General features: G+C 37.5%; 1 protein-coding gene across 1 annotated transcript in view; it reads right to left on the bottom strand.

Moving 5' to 3' along the window:
- frmd3 (FERM domain containing 3) overlaps positions 1-23,852 on the bottom strand; it is a 69,062-nt gene that overhangs the window by 34,192 nt on the left and 11,018 nt on the right. Inside the window, exons 2-3 of the mRNA XM_033972591.2 lie at positions 7,798-7,902; positions 5,524-5,566 (exon numbers count right to left, since the gene is read on the bottom strand). Coding sequence (XP_033828482.2) covers positions 5,524-5,566; positions 7,798-7,902 — 148 coding nt within the window. The remainder of the gene's footprint in view (positions 1-5,523; positions 5,567-7,797; positions 7,903-23,852) is intronic.

Here is a 23,852-nt window from a genome sequence, read left to right as displayed (position 1 = left end):
CCCTTGTGATGTCACCTAATAGTAAATTTCAAGTTCCCTTTTACCTTTTAAGTTGTATGGAGTTTAAAAACACAGTGGAGCACTTCCTGTATTACCACATGACATCATAAGGTGGAACAGAGTGTTTTACTGTTTGAGAGAACTCAGCCTAATAATGCAGTTTTTATGTGTTACACATGTGTGAATGAAACAAAACAGAACTCCGGGTATGTTTGTGATGAGGAAACAACATCATAACAAGGATCAGAAAATAATGTAATATGAGCCCTTTAAACATTTGTTTGTACATTTGTAGTATTTATATATGTACTTATCTTAATGCTCATTGTTATACTGTTTTTTATCATTAATACATACATGTGAAGCACTTTGTGAAGCACTTTAGGCAACTGTTGTTGTTGTAAATGTGCTACAGAAATAAAATGAGTCTTTTTTTGTCAAGCACAAACTCCAAATGTCATTTAATATTGATTTGGAGTGAACTAAAGAGTCTCATTTGAACTGTTACTTTGAACTAGATCCTAAAACTGTTATGGACCTCTCGCTGTGAGGGCAAATGATGAGCTGTAGTAACATAAACCAGAGTTGTGTTGCTGCTGATGGAGACGCGCACTTTCACTGTGACTAAAGATATTTACCATGGGGCTTAAACACTTCTGTGACCTACTTCTGAAAATGAAATTCAGAAATACAAATACAGATACATGGAAAAGTTTCATATAACTATGCATTTTTGAAAATACACTTTTTGTTCTCCTTTGTTAGTTAGTTAGTTTATTCAGACACACACAGAAAATAAATAAAACATTGTCACAGTCACATACACATATATAGAATTTGTTCATTGTGTCTGAAAGGCATAGGCTGAAGCAAAGCTTATTTATGCCTGCCTAATTCCACATCTAAAGAAAAACATACAGTATACAACAAAAGAAATACATTTGTTTTTATATTCTTACAGTTACCTCTGGATTTATATTTGTATATATAATAATCGTTAGTAGTCCTTTTTTATCCTGATCATAGATGTTATTTTTAATCATCAAAATTATTATTATTACTATTTAGTTTTCCTATTACATAATTCATATTATGTAGTAGACAAAGTTTATACTATGTTCTTTAATGTTCAGTTCAGTTGTCATAGTAACAGTTATACTATTGCTCTATATTTTTCTAGAATTTTTAATTTATACATTTTCTTAAATACTTTGATTGATGTGCAGCTTTTTAATTCATTGTCCAAATGATTCCATAAGTTAACCCCTGTAACTGAGATGCACATAGATTTTTTTGTAGTTCTTGCCATAGTTGTTTGGAAGATGCCAATTCCCCTCAGATTATAGCGACTCTCTCTAGGTCTAAACAGCTCCTGGATACAGTGTGGAAGCATGTGGTTATGGGCCTTATACATAACAACTGCTGTATTAAATTCAACCAGATTGTTTAGTTTTAATGTTTTTAGTTTAATAAAGAGTGGGTTGGTGGATGCATAATATTCTGCCTGATTGACAATCCTAATCACTTTCTTTTGAAGTAAAAATAGAGGATTCATGTTGGATTTATAATTGTTCCCCCATATTTCCACACAATAATTAAGGTATGGAAGGAAAAGAGAACAATATAATATAAACAGTGATTTTTGATTTAAAATAGTTTTCATTTTATACATTACAGCAATAGTTTTTGATATTTTTGTTTTTACATTATTTATATGTACTTTCCAGCTTATTTTACTATCGATGGTGATACCTAAAAATTTTGTTTCATACACTCTTTTTATTTCTATATCATTAATTTTTATTTTAATTTGTTTGGAAATTTGTCTATTCCCAAAGAGTATATATTTGGTTTTACTTAAGTTAAGTGATAGTTTGTTAATATCAAACCATTTCTTAATTATTTTGAGCTCATTTTCCACTGTATCCAGAAGTTGATCTAAGTCTCTTCCTGAGCAGTACAGACTGGTATCATCTGCAAACAAAATACACTTTGCCTTGAGTAAACTACATTTGAAATCTTAGTTTTCATTCTATAGAGGAGAGTATCCAGATGTTGTATTCAAGTAGGATTGTTACTTTAAAATAATATTACTCAAATAGAAGTACAAAGTTTGGCATCTGCTATTACTCCAAGAAGTACATTAAAAAAAATAAATAAAGGTGCACTATGTAACTTTTCTGGTAGAGAGTCTGCCACCTGTGCCCATGGAGATGTCATTGACTGGAGCTTATGGCATTTCTTGCATATATTAATTAAACATACATTGTTACTGTCAACAGGGTCGCCTCTCCACAGACCTGGCCAGGCTTTAAGTCAACCAGGTGGCTTGGCTTCTCCTGTTTGTCTTCATGGTGATAGATGACTTTAATGCCATACAGTGGAACATTCCAGGCAAAGCAGTACCATTTCCATGCACACAGGAAGGCAGAGGACCCTACGTCAAAGTTACATAATGCATCTTTATATGTATTTGAGTAAATGTAACTGAATAATACCCATCTCTGGTAAAAAAATAAATAAAATAGCTGTGTGCATGGTTGAAGGCTAGAGGCTCATAGGTATTTTCAAGGTAAAGTTAGCACAGGATGTCATATGCCACTGTTGCCAGGGACCCAGAGTGCACTTCTTCGATACTAAATCTTTAAATGTGCGTGATTAACAGGTGGATTAGCCAAATGAAACAAGCATGGTCCATCCATTTAAAACATTAAAAACATGATACTTTCTTCTGTCTATTCAAGTTTTGTGCAATACTTGAACCTCAACAAGACATTTACAAGCGCATTTTACACATTTCTGATTAATTGTCTTAATACTGCCATTGGTATAATCCCAAAAAATATAGAATTTCACATTTTTGTCAATTTTGCCAACCACTTTTTGCACTTTCAAATGGACGTTTATGGCGCATTCGCAGTGCTCAATATAAGTCTACCCAACAGTAAAAGACAGAATCCTCTCCGTCTGTCTGAGAACTTGAGCAGTTTAACGTTTTTGTACGGTGAAAGAATTGGCCCGAAAGTGATAGCGTGAGCAGTGACGTAGGTCTCACAATATAACAGGGCACATGTAGCAGTCGAATTAGAGCGTCGAGCCAGGGAGAGAGAGAGTTGTCAGTGTAAGTCATGTCTCACAGCCCCACTGATGCACAGCCACTCAGAATAAAGACATGTTTATTATTCGCTAGATGAGTTTAAATGGCATGAATTCACAGTAATAAAGTGGCTACATGTGATTTATTTCCATGTAGTTGAGCAAAATGTGGTCCCAGTATTGTAAAAGCAGCTCTCAAAATAAATCAGCGCTGTACTGTCTGCATCTAATTATAAGCGTATTATTGAGAAAAGTGCTTATAAACTCATTGCAGTGAATAATTAGGATGGTCGGTATGTGTTAGAAAAATTAATATTATGTTTGGACCACTGCAAAACCATTCAAAATTAACCAGTTCTGTTTTTCACATTTTAATTTTATGTGTGGGACCAATAAAAATCATACTTGAACAAAAATAGGCACCACCGTTTTAAGGTTATAAATTCAAGCTGTTTTCATTTTAAAAGTACAGTGTGTAACTTTCTGGAGCTGGCATGTCACCTGCATGATTCAGTGGAAATAGAAAGTTAAAACCATACTTTGGGACATTCTCCATGGAGATAGATACATTTCAAGCCAAAAGAACAACATTTCCATTGAAACAAGCAGGACGAGGCCAAATAAGAGTCAGGTTTAGGGAGATGCAAGCCCGCTCACACTAAGGATGCATTCAAGTTTTTCAGTGCAATAAACACAACCAAAGTCTATTTTTTAAGGTTACATACAGTGGCTTTAGTTGTATTTCTATTGTCAGGAGCACCTGTCTGGGGACCGCAGCTGGTGCCTGATAATGAAGCATAAACTAGATTCTTTTTACAGTGTAGCGGTCTCATTTGGGGCTTATTCCAGCTTCACTTCCTCCCCATCAGAGCTTCCTTCCCTTCATCTCAAAGCGGTCGGCACGTGACTAAAAGCTTCTTATTAGTTTACAGTAAAAGAGAAAACGCATTTTGAACTCTGATAAAGTCTGAAAGAAGCAGGCAGGAAAGCGTCTGCACAGCCTCAATCTTATTTAAACTAATTGAGTTTTGAAAGCAAAGAAATAAAGAAATGATTAGATGATTCTGTGTCGAATTCACCATTTTAAATATTCACAGTTGTAGTTATTATACTAGGCACATTTACACTAAAGTGATGCAGAGCAGTTCGGGATGAATACTCATTTATTTAAACATTCAAAAACGGGCATGTCTATTTTTCAACTATTCAAAATTATATTAGAAAAAGCATTATGAAAAATTATGGAGTATTGTGTGTTTTATCAAAAATGAACCGCATCACTATGAGACAGGATGTGCCGGTCAGATTACTGCCAAATAGAGATGGGACAATTAACAGTAATATTGTGTTTATCATGATAAAAAGGATACACAATAATCGTTCGTGGGACATTTTATATAATTGTGAGAATCGCCAAGAGAGTAATCACTTTTATATCACCAGAATGTGCAGAAAAAGCTACATATCCAGCTTGTCTTTGAAGTATCTGCCGCAACCCGACTGATACCAGTGTAGGGACAGAAAATGGCAGTTACTTCCTCAAAACACAGTTAACTTATTACATTTATTTAGTCATTTATCCTTCAAGTAAATACTGAAGAGGTTTGTATGAATAAAAGCTCAAACATTATAAGATGTTAGGTCAAAATCAGCCTGTAAACCGTCTTATTACATCCAGTTAAAGGTCCAACCAGGACCTTAACTGATATCACGGAATCAACACCAAATCTAGATAATTTTTTTAATCTGCAATGATATTCAATTCAGTTATAACAAAGTATAATACTATAAGAGTTGTTTAAACATGGAACCTATTCATAATATGAAAATTATAACTATTCATATCCAAAACATTTTTAAGATGTCAGCAATTTTAATAATTATCAGGATAGAATCGTTAATCGCAATTATTTTGGCCATGATCATCCTGACACCAAACTTTAATACCATCCCATGTCTAGTGTCAATAGTGCAAATAGATCAGACATCAATTCTGGATATCCTGATACAGATCTGATTACGCAATTGTTTACAGGGTTTATTATAATCTGTACTACTTTTTCTAGCTTCTGCTGATTCCAAAATCCAAGTACATGATGTTTTTTGTTAGTCTAGCCCCTCCTCATCATGTGAGAGCTGTTTCCATTCTAATCTGCTCCCTGAGTTGAACCTGTCTCTCCCTCTTCCATCTGCTTTTGCCTGTGAGACATTGTGCTAAACACAAACATGACACAAGATATATTGCTACTCTTTCTTCCCTCATCATTTCTACAGCATCAGCAGCTCCGGGGCCTAGCGCTGAAGCTAATAGCGTTAGCCACATGCACATGTGCTCCGGGCCTGAGGGGCTGTGTTCGATTTGTTTTGGTTTTGACCTTGTCGTTGTGAGTGCGCCCCCTGGAGAGGAGCAGACAAACAGATACTTACACTTCATCTGCCGCAACACTGGCTTGTTCGGCTCCAGCCAGTGCTAAATGAAAACAAACAAGACAGTCAGAAAGGAGGTCTAATGTTTAAACAATTTAAAATAAAATTCATAACATGACTGGCAATATTATCAAATGTTCCAAAATACTGTTCACACCAGTTTGTCTCCATGGAGATGTTATTCTTTCACCTGGAATGTTCCATCATATAGCATTAAAGGCCCTGTATTACAGAAAATTGACTCTTGTGTGTTTTAAGCCACGTTATAATGTTGTTACCTGCTCAAAAACTTCCCTGGAGTTGCATTTTGTTTCATTCACAGATGTTTGAGTAACTTTTTTATTATTAGCGAAAGACAAAGTTTAAATCTGTCAACTGGACAAGTCGTAAGAGTAAAGAGGTTTTGCTGCTCATTCGTCTTTTTCTATGGATCAGACCTGGATGACTGAGGATTTCCACAGACTTTTATTATTAGTTTGCCCACATCTCCAAAATCGCAAAATGCTCTGTTCTACCTCGTGATGTCATGTAGTTTTAAATTGAATAGCTATCTTTTACCTTTTGTTCAGTAGAGACTGGTAACTCCAGGACTGAAATGATACAAATAATTCTAGTGAAGATATATGGAGTTTAAAAACACAGTGGAGCACTTCCTGTATGACCATGTGACATCACAAGGTGGAACAGAGTGTTTTAATGTTTGAGAGAAGAGCTCAGCCTAAATATGCAGTGTTAAACATGTGTGAATGAAACGAAGCACAACTCCAGGTCTGTTTGTGCTGAGGAAAAAACATTATAACATAGATCCAAAAATAGCGTAACATGGGTCCTTTAAACTCATCTATCTCCATGGAGACAAGCTGATGATTGATGATTTCTTTTCCAATTTCCAATAAATTACAAATAAGAATGAAACCATAAAAGTAAACACAGATCTATTAATTGCTGTCATGTTTTATTTTGTTATTTGCCATCAAATATCTTTTTGTCCAGACTAATTAATACAAAATGGTGGTAGATTGAGTAAGAAAGTCTGTAAACACTTATCGTTAGATGCACTATGCAAGTTTTCTGGAGAATCTGCCACCTGCTTGTTATTGCTTTGCCTGCAATGTTCCACAGTATGGAATTAAACTTTTCTAACTCTATGGAGAGGAGGAGATTAATTTAAATGTGAGATCTCTGGAAAGGCAACCCTGCTTATTGTAATAATGCATGTTTTTCAATGTATTAAAAATGCAACTGATTAAATGCAAGATGGATATGTTGTTGTCATATTGTAAAACATTGCAGGGAAAGCAGTAACATTTTCATGGTGGCAGATCTTTCACCAAAAAGTTCCATAGTGCACCTTCAAACATATTGTATTTCACTGCATTACACTGGTGCTGTTTTGAATGTTAGGGCTGGCTGCATCTTTGAAGGCTCCTGGCTCAGATTACACAGCACTTCCTGTATCTGCTCCATCTCATTTCATTCTATTACACTGAGACAAGAAACCAGACTCCTTCAATGCATTTCTATTATTGTTAAAGATGCACTGTACAACTTTTCTGGTGGTGGGTACAATGCTTGTCTCCATGAACATAAATTTAGATATGATGACATAGGTCAAGTTGATGAAATTTAAAATCTAAATCTTTTACAGTTCCTTTAACTTCCTTTAAGAGTTGGAGTTGACATATTTGTAAGGGTCACAGTAAGCAGTGCGATGTAATTTCATTGTATGAAGTTTTGAGATGAGAAAAAGGGTTTGTAAAGTTTACGCTCAAGTCCTATGCATTTTTACCATTGTTCAAAGAGCGGTAATAACAGCCAAGTGTCACAGTGGGACCTAATGCATGGCTCCTATTAAATACTTCATTACAAACAAAACCTATACTCTATTGTTTTCAACTGAAATAAAAGGTCGGCCACGTTGGAATTGATTTTAGTGTGAAATCAGGTACAGCAGTGCTTCTCAAACCCATTTAGGTTAAGGTTATTGTCCCCATATTGAAATTTGTCGTCTGCATTTGACCCATATTTCAAAGCCACTGGGGCAACCTGTCAGAAGCAGTGGGACCCATCTCTAGATCTTGAGCTAGTCTTGGTCAGGACTATCTTAGCTGAAGGATTTTACCTATGGAGCATGTTTTGTTCCAACACAAGGAGAACATGCAAACTCCACCAGTGTCTCATTCTCTTGGACCCAATCCTGTGTTTTGTTCCAGCACTGAGAAAAACTATGGCCAAATCTATTCCAAAAACATGCCCGTGTGTTTGTGTACTCACTCTCTGCTTCTCCGGGTCCACATATCTGATCCCAAAGTAGTCCTTCTCCAGGAGGTTGTAGTGGTTACACACATGGTCCAACAGGAACTGGCCTTTGGTGTCTCTCTGTCGACACAAAAACAAAAACACACATTTTATTACAACATCACTTTTTGAATGACCACATTAAGCACACAGTAGAAGGCTGCAATCATTTATTTAAATGTGCAAAATATATAACCTTTCTGCCACCTACTTGTCTCCATGGAAATGCTATTGCTTTGCCTGTAATGTTCCACAGTATGGCATTCAACTTCTCAATGGAGATAAGCAGGTGAAGCAGGCCAAGTTACAGGTCAGATCTGTTGAGAGGTGAGCCGGAATTTAAATGTTTTCAAGGTAATGTTTCAGCAATAATAACTTTAACTGAATGAATCAACGTAAGATACATGTGCTTAAAGCCATACTGTGGAACATGCCAGGCAAAGAATCAACATCCAACTTATGATGCACCTTTATTATAATTGTATAATTTATATTCAAATCCTCAAAGTAGAAGTAGATGTCAAAAATAGTAAAAAATAACAAAACATCAAATATATGAAGTAAGAAATATGGAATCACATAGTAAAGAAAAAAAGTTAAATAACCCTGCTAAATATATTTCAACAAAGAAAAGGGTGGCTACTTTGAGGATTTGAATATAAAATACATATTAAAAAATATATTTAGTTGAGTAGTTTAACTTTTTCTTTGCTACATACTTCAATATATCTTGTTTCATATATCTGATGTCTTCTTTATGTACTTAAAATATAGAAAGTTGTAAAATAGAGAAGAAAAAAAATACTAATAATGAGGGTATGTCCAAACTTTTGACTGGCAATGTAGGTCTAGCTAAATGTCCTGTCTCTGTTGGCATCTTAGTTGGTATAAAAGCTGCTAACCCTGTAGTTTAGGCCTCTACAAACATGTTCTGAAATGCATGTGACTCTTTTATTATTTTAGATATTCAGATTCTCTCAAATGTCACTGCTCCCGGACACATTTAAAATGTGCACTGTGAACTGAACTTTGATTTTAATTGCGAAGGTTAGACCTCCACTTTGAACTCTGAAGAACTTAAAATGAACACAGCCTGTTCTCTCGGCTTAATAACATTAGTGTTGGCCAAGCATTTTATATTTAATTTAATATATTCTCTCTTGGGTCTATGCTGTATAAATATGGAAAAAATCCGTATACAGCAGATGCTATGTCTTAAATGTATTCCCACCGTATGTTCACAGGTCGTAAGTGAAGAAATAAACCCTCATTTGAGTCTATAGAGGAAATCAATAATCACTTTGCATTTCCCACCTGCCTTATAATCAATATATAGAGATTTACAGACTTACCACCGCACACAAACACATCAGTATACAATGAACAGTGTTTAGAGACTCTGTTTTATGCATTATACAGACTTAGCCTGGGAAACAACTGAAAACAAGAAAACATGATTCTAATTCCACTTCCTGCTGGAGCATTTAATCTTTGTCAGACTGCGTCATCTTTGTAGATTTATGGGATTGAAGATTTGCTAACTCTGTGGTGGTGAAATGGGATGTTCTTTGAGAGAAAACTGATTCTTTCATTTAAATCCAAACGAGTCCTTGAGGTGACGTGAGTGATTACATGATGACGCATCTTTGAATCACGCACATTAAATTCAATGATGCCCCAAACCAACAGAAACAGAGAATGGATCATGCTTCTGATCTCACTCACTGGAAAAACACTGAGGTCAATCCATTTTGGGTTTCAAAAAAAGTCCCACTGAGATTCATAATCCGAATCCACATCAGGGCTGTGCAATTAGCTGAATTTTGAGCTTAGCCATTTCTAATTGTCAGTGATCAGCTTGGGTCCTTTTAATAGAAAGGTCTACAGCCAGTCCTCTGTTGGTAAAAGCATGTGGTAATAAATGTATTGTTTATGATCAGGCACTCCTTGAGGGAAGACCCTATACTACATGTGTCAATGGCAGACACAGGCAAAACATGCAAACTCCACATAGAGGCCCCGCCTAGTCCCAGACTGTTAGGCTGAAGTCTAGTGCATGTCTACAATGGTGCACTGCCCCCTCATTCAAGGCACATTAGATAATGACACTTGAGGTATACTGTCTTCGCTTTTGAAACTTAAATGGTTTAGTACTATTTCAGTCCTGGTTTAGTTCTGGCTCAATCCTGATTTGGCAGTTTGGTGAAGCCTTTTGTATTTTATTTTCACTTAAATATAATTGTTCCTTTATTGTTTTGGCTCAGATATTTTATGTGGCTATAAATTGTGTTGTAAGTGGTGGCCTTCGCTCAATGAAACATCTGTCTCTTGGGAAAACTGCCGTCATGATGCCCAGTAACTGAAAGAGAACATATCAAGAGATACATGACATACGTGATGATGGCGCTCTCTCAGTCTCTTCATATAAGCATGCAGACCGAGTGTACATCTTGTGTTTTCCTGATTAAATGAGTCACAATAACATGTTTACTTATGCACTGCATTTCCAATTTACTCCTTGGTATCGACAGCTCCAGTCAATAACACTCACACTGCATTTGCTGCCATCATGCACCTGTCTAATGTGATTCTGCACTCGCAGTTAAACGCGGTGGAGTGATTCAGGAGATGCTCAACAGCTCATCACCCATCACAGTGTAATTAATATGCGTCACATGACCATGGTTTCCACGGCGACATATGGTTAGAATGTATGAGATGTAGTCGGACGGAAAGGACACCATGTCTGTGGGATAACAAAAGCATCTGCCTAAAGGGGCTGTATCCAGTGTTTTAATGTAATTCAAATCTGTTTAGCCCCAGTACAGATATACTATAAAAGCAGCTCTTAAAGTGCCTATGACAGGTTGGACTACTCATTTAACTAAAACATTAACTAAAACAAGATCATGATAAGATTAAGATTTTAATCAAAACCATATTTTTTTATATACAAAACTGTATTTCAGTTTGGCCAGTTATTAGGTATAAACATTTTACTTCCTGGTTGGAAATCATTCCATCACTCAAGGAAATTCTATAACTGTTACCTAGTAACCATGCATTACACTGGGCCAAAACTCCTCTAAAGTACACAGAGATTCATATTTGACAAATACATTTATTTTGTTGAAATAATGTTTAAAGTATCAGAAAATAAATATTTCAAATGTTTAAATTGTGCTCAACTTCTGGATAGAATTCTCCCTGGTGTGACGTCATCATGTGACGTTTTATAAGGCTCTTCTTATAGATGTACAAATACATAATAATAATAATAATAATAATAATAATAATAATAATAATAATACATTTTATTTGTTAGGCGCCTTTCAAGGCCCTCAAGGTCGCCATACATCAAGACACCAAAAAATAAATAAATAAATACAGATGTACAAATACAGATTTTTCAAATTTCCTCACAAATTGTTTCTTGATTGATGTAAAAATATAATTTATATTTACAACAGATGTTATCCCACCAAATAAAGTAGAAATTAGAGAATCGTCAAAACCTGTGATACTCACTTTAAGGTCAAAATGAGACTGCTGTGTTCATTGTATCAGACTGTTGTAGTGAAGGAGTTGCGTTGAAAAGCAAAGCTCTTGATTTACAGCTCAATCTACATACTCTCATACATCATACATACCTACGGTCCCTGGTTCAGTCCTGGTTCCGTCCAGGTTTAGTCCTGGTTTAGACCTTTGTTCCTAGGAACATAGGTGCTGAGCTTTGGGTAATGACCGAAAGAACAAGACCGCGAATACAAACAGTCAAATTGAGTTTCCTCCGCAGGTTGGCTGTGCGCTTCCTCCCCTAGAGATAGGGTGAGGAGCTCAGTCACACAAGAGGAGCTCAGAATAGAGCCACTGCTCCTATTCGACGTGGAGAAGCTAGGTGAGGTGGCTTGGGCATCGGTTCCAAATGTCTCCTGGACACCTCCCTGAAGAGGCATTCTGGGCATTTCCCACCAGGAGGAGGTTTCGGAGAAGGCCCTGGACACACTGAAGGGACTATGTCTTTCGGGTAGGAACGCTTCGGGATCCTCCAAGAAGACTTGGAGGAAATGTGTGTGGAAAGGGAAATCTGGGCCTCCCTGCTGCCTCTGCAAACTCCGGATAAAGTGGACGAACATGTACTGATGGATGGATAAAGAAATGATAACAAGACAGACAAGCACAATGTGAGATAAATAATTTGGCTTTGGGGATTTTAAATGTTGAATGTTGTGAATGTAGAAAGTTGTAAATTTGAAATGTTTTAAATGTAGAATATTTTAAAAGTAGAATGCAAACAAACTGAGAGACATTGGCGCAGAGAGGACAACCCTCAGCTCTTGTCACTGCTATTTCTCCTGTTTAATGATGACACTCCAAACCTATCAACAGTTTATGGATCAATAAAATGTTATCAGCTGTGTCCCTCCAGGAGCTCACTAAGCACAGAGTAAGCAGAAGGAAGGGAAGGGGGCTGGGTCAGCAGAGACACGGACATTACAGGGCTTTAGCTGGGCTATCTGCTCCTGTCAGCACCTGTCAGCTCCTGCCTGCTCCTCTGGCTCTGCTTCTGGCTACTCCTCTCTGCACCTGTCTGCTCCTCTGGCTCTGCTCCTGTCTGCTCCTCTCTGCACCTGTCTGCTCCTCTGACTCTACTCCTGTCTGCTCCTCTCTGCTCCCGTCTGGTCCTCTGACTCTGCTCCTGTCTGCTCCTGTAAGCACCTGTCAGCTCCTGCCTGCTCCTCTGGCTCTGCTTCTGGCTACTCCTCTCTGCACCTGTCTGCTCCTCTCTGCTCCTGTCTGCTCCTCTCTGCTCCTGTCTGCTCCTCTGACTCTGCTCCTGTCTGCTCCTCTCTGCTCCTGTCTGCTCCTCTGACTGTGCTCCTGTCTGCTCCTCTCTGTTCCTCTCTGCTCCTCTGACTCTGCTCCCTTTGCTCCTGTCCGCTCTAGTCCTGTCTATACCTGTCTTCTCCTGCCTGCACACATAAGCAGCAGCTAAACCACTGACAAAGGGAGATCTCTTTGTTGTCAGCAAAATGTAATTGCATTTGACCAGTCCTTAAATGTTCAGACACAGAGAGAATATGCAAACTCCGAAAAGACAGCCCCATAAAGGCCAACAATAAAATCACGGGGCCTCTTGCTGTAGGTAAGAACAGGTTGCATTCACGTTCTAGCAATTCTAAGGCACAGGAGAACCACTCTTGTGCTTTATTCTACACTATACGCTATAATGAATCCCAAGTCACATTATTTACTACAAGCTTTGGTCTATATTTATTTAACGCCTCCATAAATTTGCCAGTGTTTACTCAGCAGCTTCAAAAACAGAATATGTCAATAGAGGGTTTATTCAGTGAGTCAATATACACACATCCTCCTATCCATGCTGCTATCCACCAGCCTCATGCTGAGATATTACAGTCATAGGAAATAGTATATAAACAGAAAATTCAGGGTTTTATATTACTGTAGTGGACTAAACAGAAAGGCAGGAACAAAAAAGGTTTAAATTTAATACACTGAAAAAAGATAACAACCCAACTGAGGTCAACTTAACCAGAAAAGAACAAAACCAAAAACTAACCCAATCAAGAGGGCTAACGCAAAATGAACACAAGAGGGAGGTACTACACTAAAAGATAAACTAAAACCACTAAATTAGGCAAAGTAGCAATAAGGCAAATATTTACAACTATACAGAAAATTATAATAATTAATAGTTAATAAAGTAACTTTAAGCAAATTTAATTTGTTCCCCCCCTTAGTCGTGGTCAAGGTGGGCTCTGCCAAGTTCTTTTAAAGGCCACCCTCCTCCTGCCAGGCAAAAGACCTCATCTTTGCCTGGCAAACTATGAATAAAATGGACCTTTCCAGCACATTTTGAGTTGTATCAGGATTAGTATACTATTCTTTTTTGTTTAAAAGGACTATGTTATCTAAAAAAGAGCTCATTGAGTATCAAAATTATCTTGAAATTTTTGTATCATGACAAGATTTACAAGTGGATATGGTCACATTGTGTACATTTTGATTGTATCACCCCACTATAAGGCTGCATGTTTTTTGTTGCTTGTTTCCACAGAGATGTTACTGCTTTCCCTTGAATGTTGCACAGAATGGTATTAAATCTATACAGAGACAAGCAGGCGACACCTCCAGACCAAGTTACAGGTCAGATCTGTGACGAGCCAACCTGTTGTTTTTCATGGCCATTTTACTAATAAAACACCTGTAATTCAATAGATGCAGAACAGGCATGTTTAATGCCATAGTGTGGAACATGCTAGGTCCATGGACACAAACTGATGATGGACAACCTGCCAGAAAAGTTACGTAGTGCAGCATTAATTTCCCCCAGGACACTAAAAACAATTCTAGTCGTTGCATCAAATAATAAAAGAAAAACAAATTGACGATCCACAGGAGGAGTTCATATATGGGTTGATCACACAGCAGACAGCACAGTACACTCTGCATCACTCTATCAATATTTAATTACCCTGTGGAACGGCCAGTGGATCAGCTCTAATACAGTCCATTATCTGAACCAAAAAGTGCACTCTCATTTTTTACACTACAGGCTAGGTAGAGGTGGGAGATGGATTGAAACATTGATAATATCGCTACTATTGTCCTGGAGATATGCACAATTAGTATATTAAGTACAGTCTATGGTTAAAAATGACATAAAAATGAGCCAGAAATTGTAATCTCTCAAACAAGTGTTTAAAGTGAAGTTGTAAAAAGTACTGAAAATCAGCTGCTAATCGATACTAAAACTAGATATTAATTTCAGTAGGTATCGATACTAAAAACATTCGCAGTACAGAAATCTTTCCTGAGTAGCTATCTCAATGACTGAGGGATTACACATATATAAGGCTACATGCTAATGTAAAAGAAAGTACTATAATTTAATGTTAAAAATCACATTCTATTATTTAAATTATGAGTGTTTTTCTTTGTGGTATCAGGCACATTTTAGAACATCCCCGATATATTGTTAAAATATCTTCTGAATATTGTTATACAGATATGCAAAAAAATGAATAAAATAAAAATTGATTCATTTTTGACAATACCGCCCTGCCCTATAGGGTTTAGCGATATGACAAATCAAAACTGCTTTTATCTCCTACTGAGCGATCACAATTTTCTAGTCAATTTCACATCTTCCTATTAAAAACATATAACAACGGCTTTTCAAAATTAATTTCTTGAATATTAACAATACAGACTTGTAATCATACCTTTTTAACCCCAAAAATAGTCAAATTTCTTTCTCCAAAGTCTGTACTCTGCTCAAAACCACATGCTTTTACTGACAGAATTGGCTGTAGACCCCTCCATTGAAAAAACCCAAATGACTAAATCTTGATCTAAGATTCAAATTTGATTGACTGGCCAGTTCTAATTTACACCATGATTTTTCAAGTTTGAGGTGACACATGACCTTTGACCTAGGTTATATCACCAGTCACATGCTGCATCCTGATTGGCTGCTGCTTCCCTCTTACATCACTGCATAAATCAGTTGAGACAGACCCATGGGGGCTTAGGCATTCTCAAACGCCTCTGGTTAGATCTGTGCTTGGCTGGATGTTCGTACAGTCAGGATAACGATATTACATCATTGGGGATACGCAGTGTAGAATAAACTAAAACTTCTCCAGGGAGTTCACTAATGAAGTCCTCTAAGGCAGTACTGAGTCATATTGGTGCAGAGAAGTCGTCTTTGAGAATTCATTCATCTCTGTCAATAATAATCTCTAACAGATGTCTTTGTGTCACTGATTCTTTTCAAATAAAGTTGGTGATATGTACATTACCGATGGGACAAGATCTCATGCCCCAAGATCTTGCGAGATAAAATTCCCTAAATTTGCGTACACATGAGGAAAACAATCTTGAGTGATTCTCCCTGTTTTAACATTTGGATTGGATGAAAGCTGTCTTGACTCACTCGTAATGTAAATGGTAAATAGTTTATATAGCACTTTTCCACCTTTAAGACACTCAAATCGCTTTATATCAAGAAACCCATTCACCAGTGTACGCAGACACCAAGAATGAAGGGGGGTTAAGTGTCTTGCCCAAGGTCACAATGCTATTCAGCTATGGGAGCTAGAATCGCACCGCCAACCTGTAGGTCAGTGGATCTGACCGCTCTACCAATGACATTTACATCAGGAGCGTGGCATATTGTTTGAAATGTAATAATGCTATGTCTTTGCCAAAATACTGCACTGATGTTGAAAAAGATGATTGCTGATGTCCTGCTTCTTGTTCACAACATGGAACAACCTTAAGCTTTTCTTGTGTTTCTTGTGTTTTAGCTTGAAGGTCACACATTGCACTATTATTCTGACTTTGTCCATCACCTGTGTCCACTCCAGTCCAGTGCAGGTATGTAGCCTAGTCCAACAGTCCAATGATCATGTAGGTTTTATATTCACTTCATACATTAATGCGGCTAAATGCGTTTCCACCTTTCAAAATGGGCTTTAACTATTATGTACTTTAACTGTTCTGTGCTTAAATCAAAATCCACCTGAAGTGAGCAAATAAAATTTTACGCAAGTTAAGGGTTCTAAATCCAATATTTGGCGTTTCCACCTCCCGTTACTTACACACTTCTTCAAAATGGAGATTAAAAATAAGGTGAAGAGCTGTGTAAGCTGCAGATGCCAACTGTGTAAGTTCAGTTTGTCTCAGTCTTTAATATAAGTCTTTGTGTGTGTAGGATTTGCAGGTGATCCCAGACAAACATTCTCATAATCCATTAAATCCACAACGTAAACATGAGAGAGGAGTGAGGAGGGAAAAACACAACAGTTCAGTTTCGGTGAATCGTCAGACAGGAGCCCGACTATACAGATGTCTGAGCAAGCATTAGAATACATTGACCCCCATGGACCAATATGAAACATACCTGGACGACTGAGGAATTACACAGATATAAGGCCACATGGGAATATAAAAGAAAGTGCTACCATTTAATGTTGCTGAAACTCTCATTCCACTGTCTACTGGCGTTGTATTGGAACCAGTATTGCGTAACGCGTCTATTACTTAGTATTGAAATTGAGTTTGAAATTTGAATATCATCACAACACTATTCCACAGTATGGCTTTAAACTTATCTAATTTGCCTTATTCAGTTAAAGGTGTTTTTGTTGCTCTGAAACTACTTAAAAAAACAAACAAAAAAAACACCTCTCCACAGATCTGACATGTAACTCATCCTAGTGCCTGCTGCTGCTCACCTCCCCAGGTAGATAAGTTTAAAGTCATACTGTGTTACATTCCAGACAAAGCAATAACATCTCCATGGAGATGAAAAATGACATGGTGTACCTTTTAGTTGAATATTGTCTTCTCCATCTCTAGGTTCAGTTTTTTCTGCTTAATACCTGTCCTGTTGATTAATTTGTCGACTAAAAAGGGGGCGTGGCAAAAGCTCTCAAAACTATTGGGTATCTCTAAATCTGCTGGGAGGGTTCATGCAAAAACAAGATTTAACTTGTGAAGCATGAGTTAAATCTGCCTTTTACATATAAATACCAATACAATTTGTTCTTGTCATTGTTCTTTCTTTTTCTATACTTTTTCAGCCATATCAGGAGCACATCAGAAGAGTTGCGAGAGAAGAGTATAATGTAGAATAGATGTTATACAGAGGGTCTATGTCATGTTCCAATACATATTTGATGTCTGCATATTAAAAATGAAGAGTCGTGCACCAGAATACAAGAGATCAGTGAACGATGGTTAAGTGCTCTGTCTGCACTCGCACACATACACACAGAAGTAAAGTAGAGAAGTTGACAAGCACAAAACATGTAAAAAATATAAATAAATAAATAAACTAAATGTACTGAAAGACAGATATAAAGTGTTAATTTAAAGGTGCTGTACCAGTCATAAAAACAAAGCATCCTAATCATTCACTGCAATGAGTTTAGTGGCACTTCACAACTCCCAGAGACCAGAGTTGTGTTTTGCTGTGACGGTTAGCGAGTAGCTAGTGTCATTTGTATCAATGTGGCAACACAACGCTGCCAAATCCTACTTGTATCACCAATTAAGAAAATAAAAATGTAGGAAGAAGTGGCCAGATGCTGGTGGCGGCGAAAACTGGTGTTGATCAGAGCAATGATGTCTTGAATACAGGAGAATAAATAAATAAACATGAATCACTCTAAATACAACTTATAGAAGACCAATGAGAAGGAAACAATTATAACATGGTCAGAACCTCGGAAAAGTCGATTCTGCCTAATAGGTCCACTTTAAGGTATTTTTGAGCAATAAAAAGACCTGCAACTGAATAGATAAGATTAATATCACATCTCCATGGTGAAGGCTCTCCACTGGAAAAGTTACATAGTGCACCTTTAATAAAATATAATAAGGTTCAATATATGTGGAGTTTCTGTTTGGATATTTCTTTCAAAGACTGTGATTTTCCCATAGAGTTATTTATAATCCCCTGCCCTTCATCTGAAAACATGACATCAAACTCACAGTCGCTACAACCATAATTGAGTTAGCGTTCTGTTGTGAGCAGATTAGACACTTGACTACCTTTGGCTCTAGTGAGAAATATCTGATAAAATGATTAAAAAGTTGGCAGGGTAAAAATAGCCCGGATCCTCCAGCGCTGTCTGAGTTTGGAGGCGTAATGATCAAACGCTTTTCAAAATGGCCGACATCCAAGTGAAATTAAACAGCCGTAAAGATAGACTCACGGCTTCTTGTAATGTACTTCCAATGGCACTGACTGAATCAATACATTTCACAATGTTTTAGCACCAATATGAAATGAAATTGGACGCACAGGTGGTTTTGTGTAATTTATTTGCCATCTCTGTGCAATTTGAATTTGAATCAAGATGGAGATTCAGTCATTTCTAGTGGTCAATGATCAGTCTATGTCTTTTTAATGGAGAGGTCCACCAATCTCCAGCCAATCATGTGGTAAAAGCATGTGGTTTGGAGCAGACAAAAAGAGATTTTTGTGTTAAAAAGCAGTGAGTTAAAGTTTGTATTGTTTATGTTATAGACTGTATAAAGAAGTGGACTAAGTGAGTGTGACATCACCCATGGCTCCAGTCAAATGAAGCTCTTCAAGGCTAGTGGTTATAGGGGCAAATGTGGAGTCGAGTTACCAAATTGGAATTCTGACTGCAAGTATCATAGCAACCAAAGAGTCAATCTGGAGCGAGGCTGTTGAAGGTAATGGCTCTTTCCGCCCACACCACTGGTTTAGCAGGGACTTTAGCACTTAGCAACACGGTCAATCAAACCCGTCGCTAACACTAACAGGAGCGACCTCGGGGAAAGAAGGGACCCAGATTTGTCAGTAATTAATGTTCATATCTTGACACAACAGCAAAATAAAAACACCAGGGTAATGTATAGTGGGTTAATACAAACATTTTAAGACAAAAATAACGAGCCTGCAGTTACGAGGAGAGTGGTGAAAGTTTTTCAATAAAAAGTTATTTGGAGCCGTTGGAGCCGGAAGCGCACAGATGCTCACTTCCTATTTGGAATGCAGCGGCTAGCAGGTTAGCTAAGTCCATTTATATATACAGTCTATGGCTTATGTTCAGGAAATTATCATTGAAAGACAAAAGATCTTGCATTTCAGAATGTTTGCAGATGTAAGTGTCAAGTTTACTACCAGATCTAAACCAGGACTATTCAAGGTTAAAATAAGGGCTAAACAAGGTCCAATATGAGGCTAGACATTTGACAGTAGTTCTAAACCAGGACTAACCCAACTGTGCGTATACTAACCCATTATCATTCCACTGCAGTTCAACTTTAATTCATGTTATACTGAAACTTGAAACCTGTCTCATGGAATCATCATTTTGCAAGATCTTATCCTATCCCTAGACAAAAAGCTTCATTGCTAGAGACTTTCTGTACAGAACACTGCAAATCTGTGTGTGTATTCAGTGGTTCAGGGCATTATCGATCGTAGAGTTACACAAACATTAACCTCTTCACTGTCCCACTGCTGTGATGGTACTGGCCTCACTTATTCTTTATGGTTTGAGTGCAGGAGTGGCTCATTTTCTTCCTTAGTAATATTACTCCCACCTGTCCCAGTCTTATATCTGTATATGGCATATTAGTGGATCTAGGCACTAGGTGACCAGGGGGTAAAAGGAGCGTTAATGTCCTCAGTGCTTCCTGAATAAGTCCTGAGAGACCGGGGGTGACATGGTTCAAACAGTAATCTTTACTGAGCAGAATGATCTAAGGTGATGGAGGAAGGGCAAATGATAAACTTGTTTTGAATCCTTTGTTTATTTTAAAGGTTGTAATCACAAGACATCGCATTAAAAACTACCCATAGTTCAGAACTGAGCAGGAGCAGGCCAGGATTCAATTCAATAGGACTTGCTTTTAGTTTTTATCTGTAAATATACAAATGTTTGGGCGTGGTTTACAGGTAAACGGCATCATAAAATTAATATAGCAAAGTTAGGAATCCAATCATCATGCCATTAATAACAGACAAATCAGGTGCCTTCTCCACAAGGTTGCTCCAGCTAGCATTAGCAACAGGTTTGAATGACAGCGTTGCTAAGCATCCACTCCATGCTAATCCAGTGGTGTGTTCAGGAAGGGGCATTACCTTCAACAGCCTCGCCCCGCATTGGCTCTCTAGTTGCTATGTTACTCACAATCAGAACTGCAAATATGGAACTCAGCTCCAAATTTGCGGCTATAACTGTTTGCCTCGAAGAGCTTAATTTGACTAGAGCTGAACGCAAAGGGTGGCATCACACTCACTGAATCCACTTCTTTATACAGTCTATGGGTTCAACATTTGTGGATTTACCTTTAGGATATCTCAAAGTACAATGTAATCAATAGGAAAATCTGTCTCTTGTCCCCATCTGGGAGTATCACATCATCACGTATGTAGAACCAGAAAACTACTAATCTACAAATCAAAGCTCTCATCCTTCTATCGCTTAAAGGCCTTTTCATAAAATGGTGACTTTAACCTTGTCCTGCGCAAGGAGACCAAGCAATTACTGTATGATCACCTCACGCACACACCTACACATAAGCGCACACACGCACATATACACACACACGTAGAAGAGCACACACACATGACATAGGGGCTGTCAGGGCACAAAAATATGACCCGTTATGCCTGGATACTCCGCGTAATAAGCTCAGAGGTAAAACCATAAATTGTGCATATGTGTGGAGCTCAAGCACTTTCTATTAGAGTGGATCTTTATCATTGTGGACAGTGGTCATGTGATGGTCCATGATGGTAAGGCGGGTGCGGGTAAATGTAGAGGGGGTGGGATGGGGGGGGCACTAGGGGAGGATAAAATGGAGGTAGAGGGGTACCCATAGTGAAGAACGGTGCAAATTGAAGCGTGAAGGAGAAAAATCATGTATAATCTCTTGAGTCATACCTTGTTGGCTCCAGTTTCTGATATTATACAATAAAGCTATGGCTCTCAAACTCCGCTCTGGTCTGAAAAGTTGTGAAAAGTGCTTATAAACTCATCGTGGTGAGTAATTAGGATGCTTAGCAGTGGTGGAACTTATCGAAGTAAAAGTAGCACAGTACTGTACTTAAGTCATGTTTGTAGGTCGCTATACTTTACTTAAGTACATTTTAAAGTGGATATTTTTTACTTATCAGGTATCTGTACTTTCTACTACATTTTTGAACTGGACTGAAAAGTAATTGTATTTCTTATGATTGATTGAGATCTGCTGAAACGGCTGAGAGTTTATTTTTAGCAATTTCATAACTTGAGCAAACAAATATTTACAAATAAAACCAGCCAGAAAAAAAAAAAAAAAAATAGATTCAATTGTTTCTGTTGAGTCAAATTCAGCACAAAATCACTACATTTCAAGCTTTATTATAGATCTCAAAATCTCCAAGAAATAATTTTCCTTTTTACTTTAAATACATTTTTAAATGGATACCTACTACTACTATTGACTATTATGTGATGCTTTTACCTGAGTATTTTTTGCTCTGGTATCTGTAATTAAGTAACAAAATTGAGTACTTCTTTCACCACTAATGCTTGGTATATAATAGGTAGTGAGGAATACGCTTGAGCTACTGCAAACCTGTAAAAAAAACAATTGGCAAAGTCATACATCTCCATGGAGACGAGCAGATAGCAGTCCCCCGAGGAAAAAAAAAACAAAAACAAAAAAAACATAACAAAAAACAGTGCATATTTAAAATGCCCTCTAGAAATGCATTCTGGAAAAGGATGCTGTATTCAATCCGCAGACTGTATAAAGGAGTGGACTAAGAGAGTGTGGCGTCACCCATAGCGTTCGGCTCCAGTCACATGAAACTAGGCTAGGAGTTATAGGCTAGGAGTTATAGGGGCAAATTTGGAGACGTGTTCCACATTTAGAATTTCGACCGCAACTATCATAGCGACCAAAGAGTCAATCAGGAGCAAGGAAGGTAACTGCCCTTCCTATCTACACCACTGATTTGACAGAGCTTAGCAACGCTGTCAATCAAACCTGTTGTTAATGCTAGCGGGAGCGACCTTGGAGAAAGAAGGCACCTGATTTGTCTGTTATTAATGTTCATATCTTGATTGACAGAAAAATAGTGAAATAAAAACACCACGATCATGTAGAGCAGATGAATACGAACATTTTAAGGCCAAAATGACGAGGCTGACAGCAACAGTTATGGACAGAGGGGTGACAGTTTTTCAATAGAAAGTGAATTCAAGCCAGAGTCGATGGAGCTGGAAGCCCGCCCGTGCTCACTTCCTGTCTGGAACGAAGTGGCTAGCGGGTTAACTATGTCCATTTATATGTACCGTCTATAGTTCGATCTTTAATTGGCTAGCACCCTCACCTCACAGTAAGAAGGTTTGCATGTTCTTCCTGTCTCCGGAGCATTTCCTCTGGGTGCAGTAGGCTAACACTCCAGTAGTTGTATAAATAAAAGATAGATAAATTAAGATCAATAACTCAAATCAAATAACATCTCCATAGCGACAAGCAGGCAGTGGAAAAGTTGCATAGAGTGCCTTTAATTTTCATCAACAAAAAGAAAATTCACAGGTATTGAATCTTTGCATCTCTGTTCAACTTTTTACCATAACATCACATCTATATTGCACATTGCATTATATAAGTACTGAGTAGGTCTATCAGAGGATGCTGTCTCTCAGGGGTGACAGGGACTGAATGTGGTGTTTCAGCAGAATCTGATCCATCAATACCACTCCTCAGTGACCTTTGACCTGTAGTTATATCACTCTTTATATATCTGCCCATAAAGCCTCCACATATTTCAATATATTCTACTTCCATTGTATTGGCTTTTCCACTGGATCCTCCCTCTGGCTATAAGATCAATCACCATAGAATTTAAATTAAAATTCAAATGGTTATCTAATCACAAAGGTTTCAATTATTTTAATACTACTACTGTGTATAACCCCTGCTAATCCTGCTAATGTGCTCTTTGTATTATCTTAGCGATTCATATTCTGTCAAATTATAAAAGTTAGAACCGTTCGAACTAGAGATCAACCAATATGTTTTTTCATGGCAGATGCCGATAAAATTATTTATAATTCAGAGAAACTGCGGGTATTTTTGGGTCGAAATTTCCCAAATTCTGTCATTTAACTTGACTACAAACTCCCCCCGAGCCTTTTTTCACCCCAAACCTATAAGAGAGCTGTGTAGTCATGTTTTGTGTAGTTGTCTCTTCGTATTAAAGTGTTAATATAAAGCTTTGTGTATATTTTCTATAGCCATCAGATCGACCAAAACAATATATCGGCCTATGCTGGAGATTTAAGGCTCTAACATTTAACTTTCTAATAATGTGTCCCACCAGTACTATGAGAACTACTGCTACGACTAGTAAACAATCACTACTACTATTACTGTATGTACTTGAGTGAACGTTTTGGTTATTTTTTCCAACGCGAGTAGACCTATGAGTGACAAAGATTTAATAATGACAATGTTATTAA

Source organism: Periophthalmus magnuspinnatus, chromosome 9, assembly GCF_009829125.3.
Source record: "Periophthalmus magnuspinnatus isolate fPerMag1 chromosome 9, fPerMag1.2.pri, whole genome shotgun sequence".
Lineage (NCBI taxonomy): Eukaryota > Metazoa > Chordata > Actinopteri > Gobiiformes > Gobiidae > Periophthalmus > Periophthalmus magnuspinnatus.
This window is presented reverse-complemented; position numbering and strand designations above follow the sequence as displayed.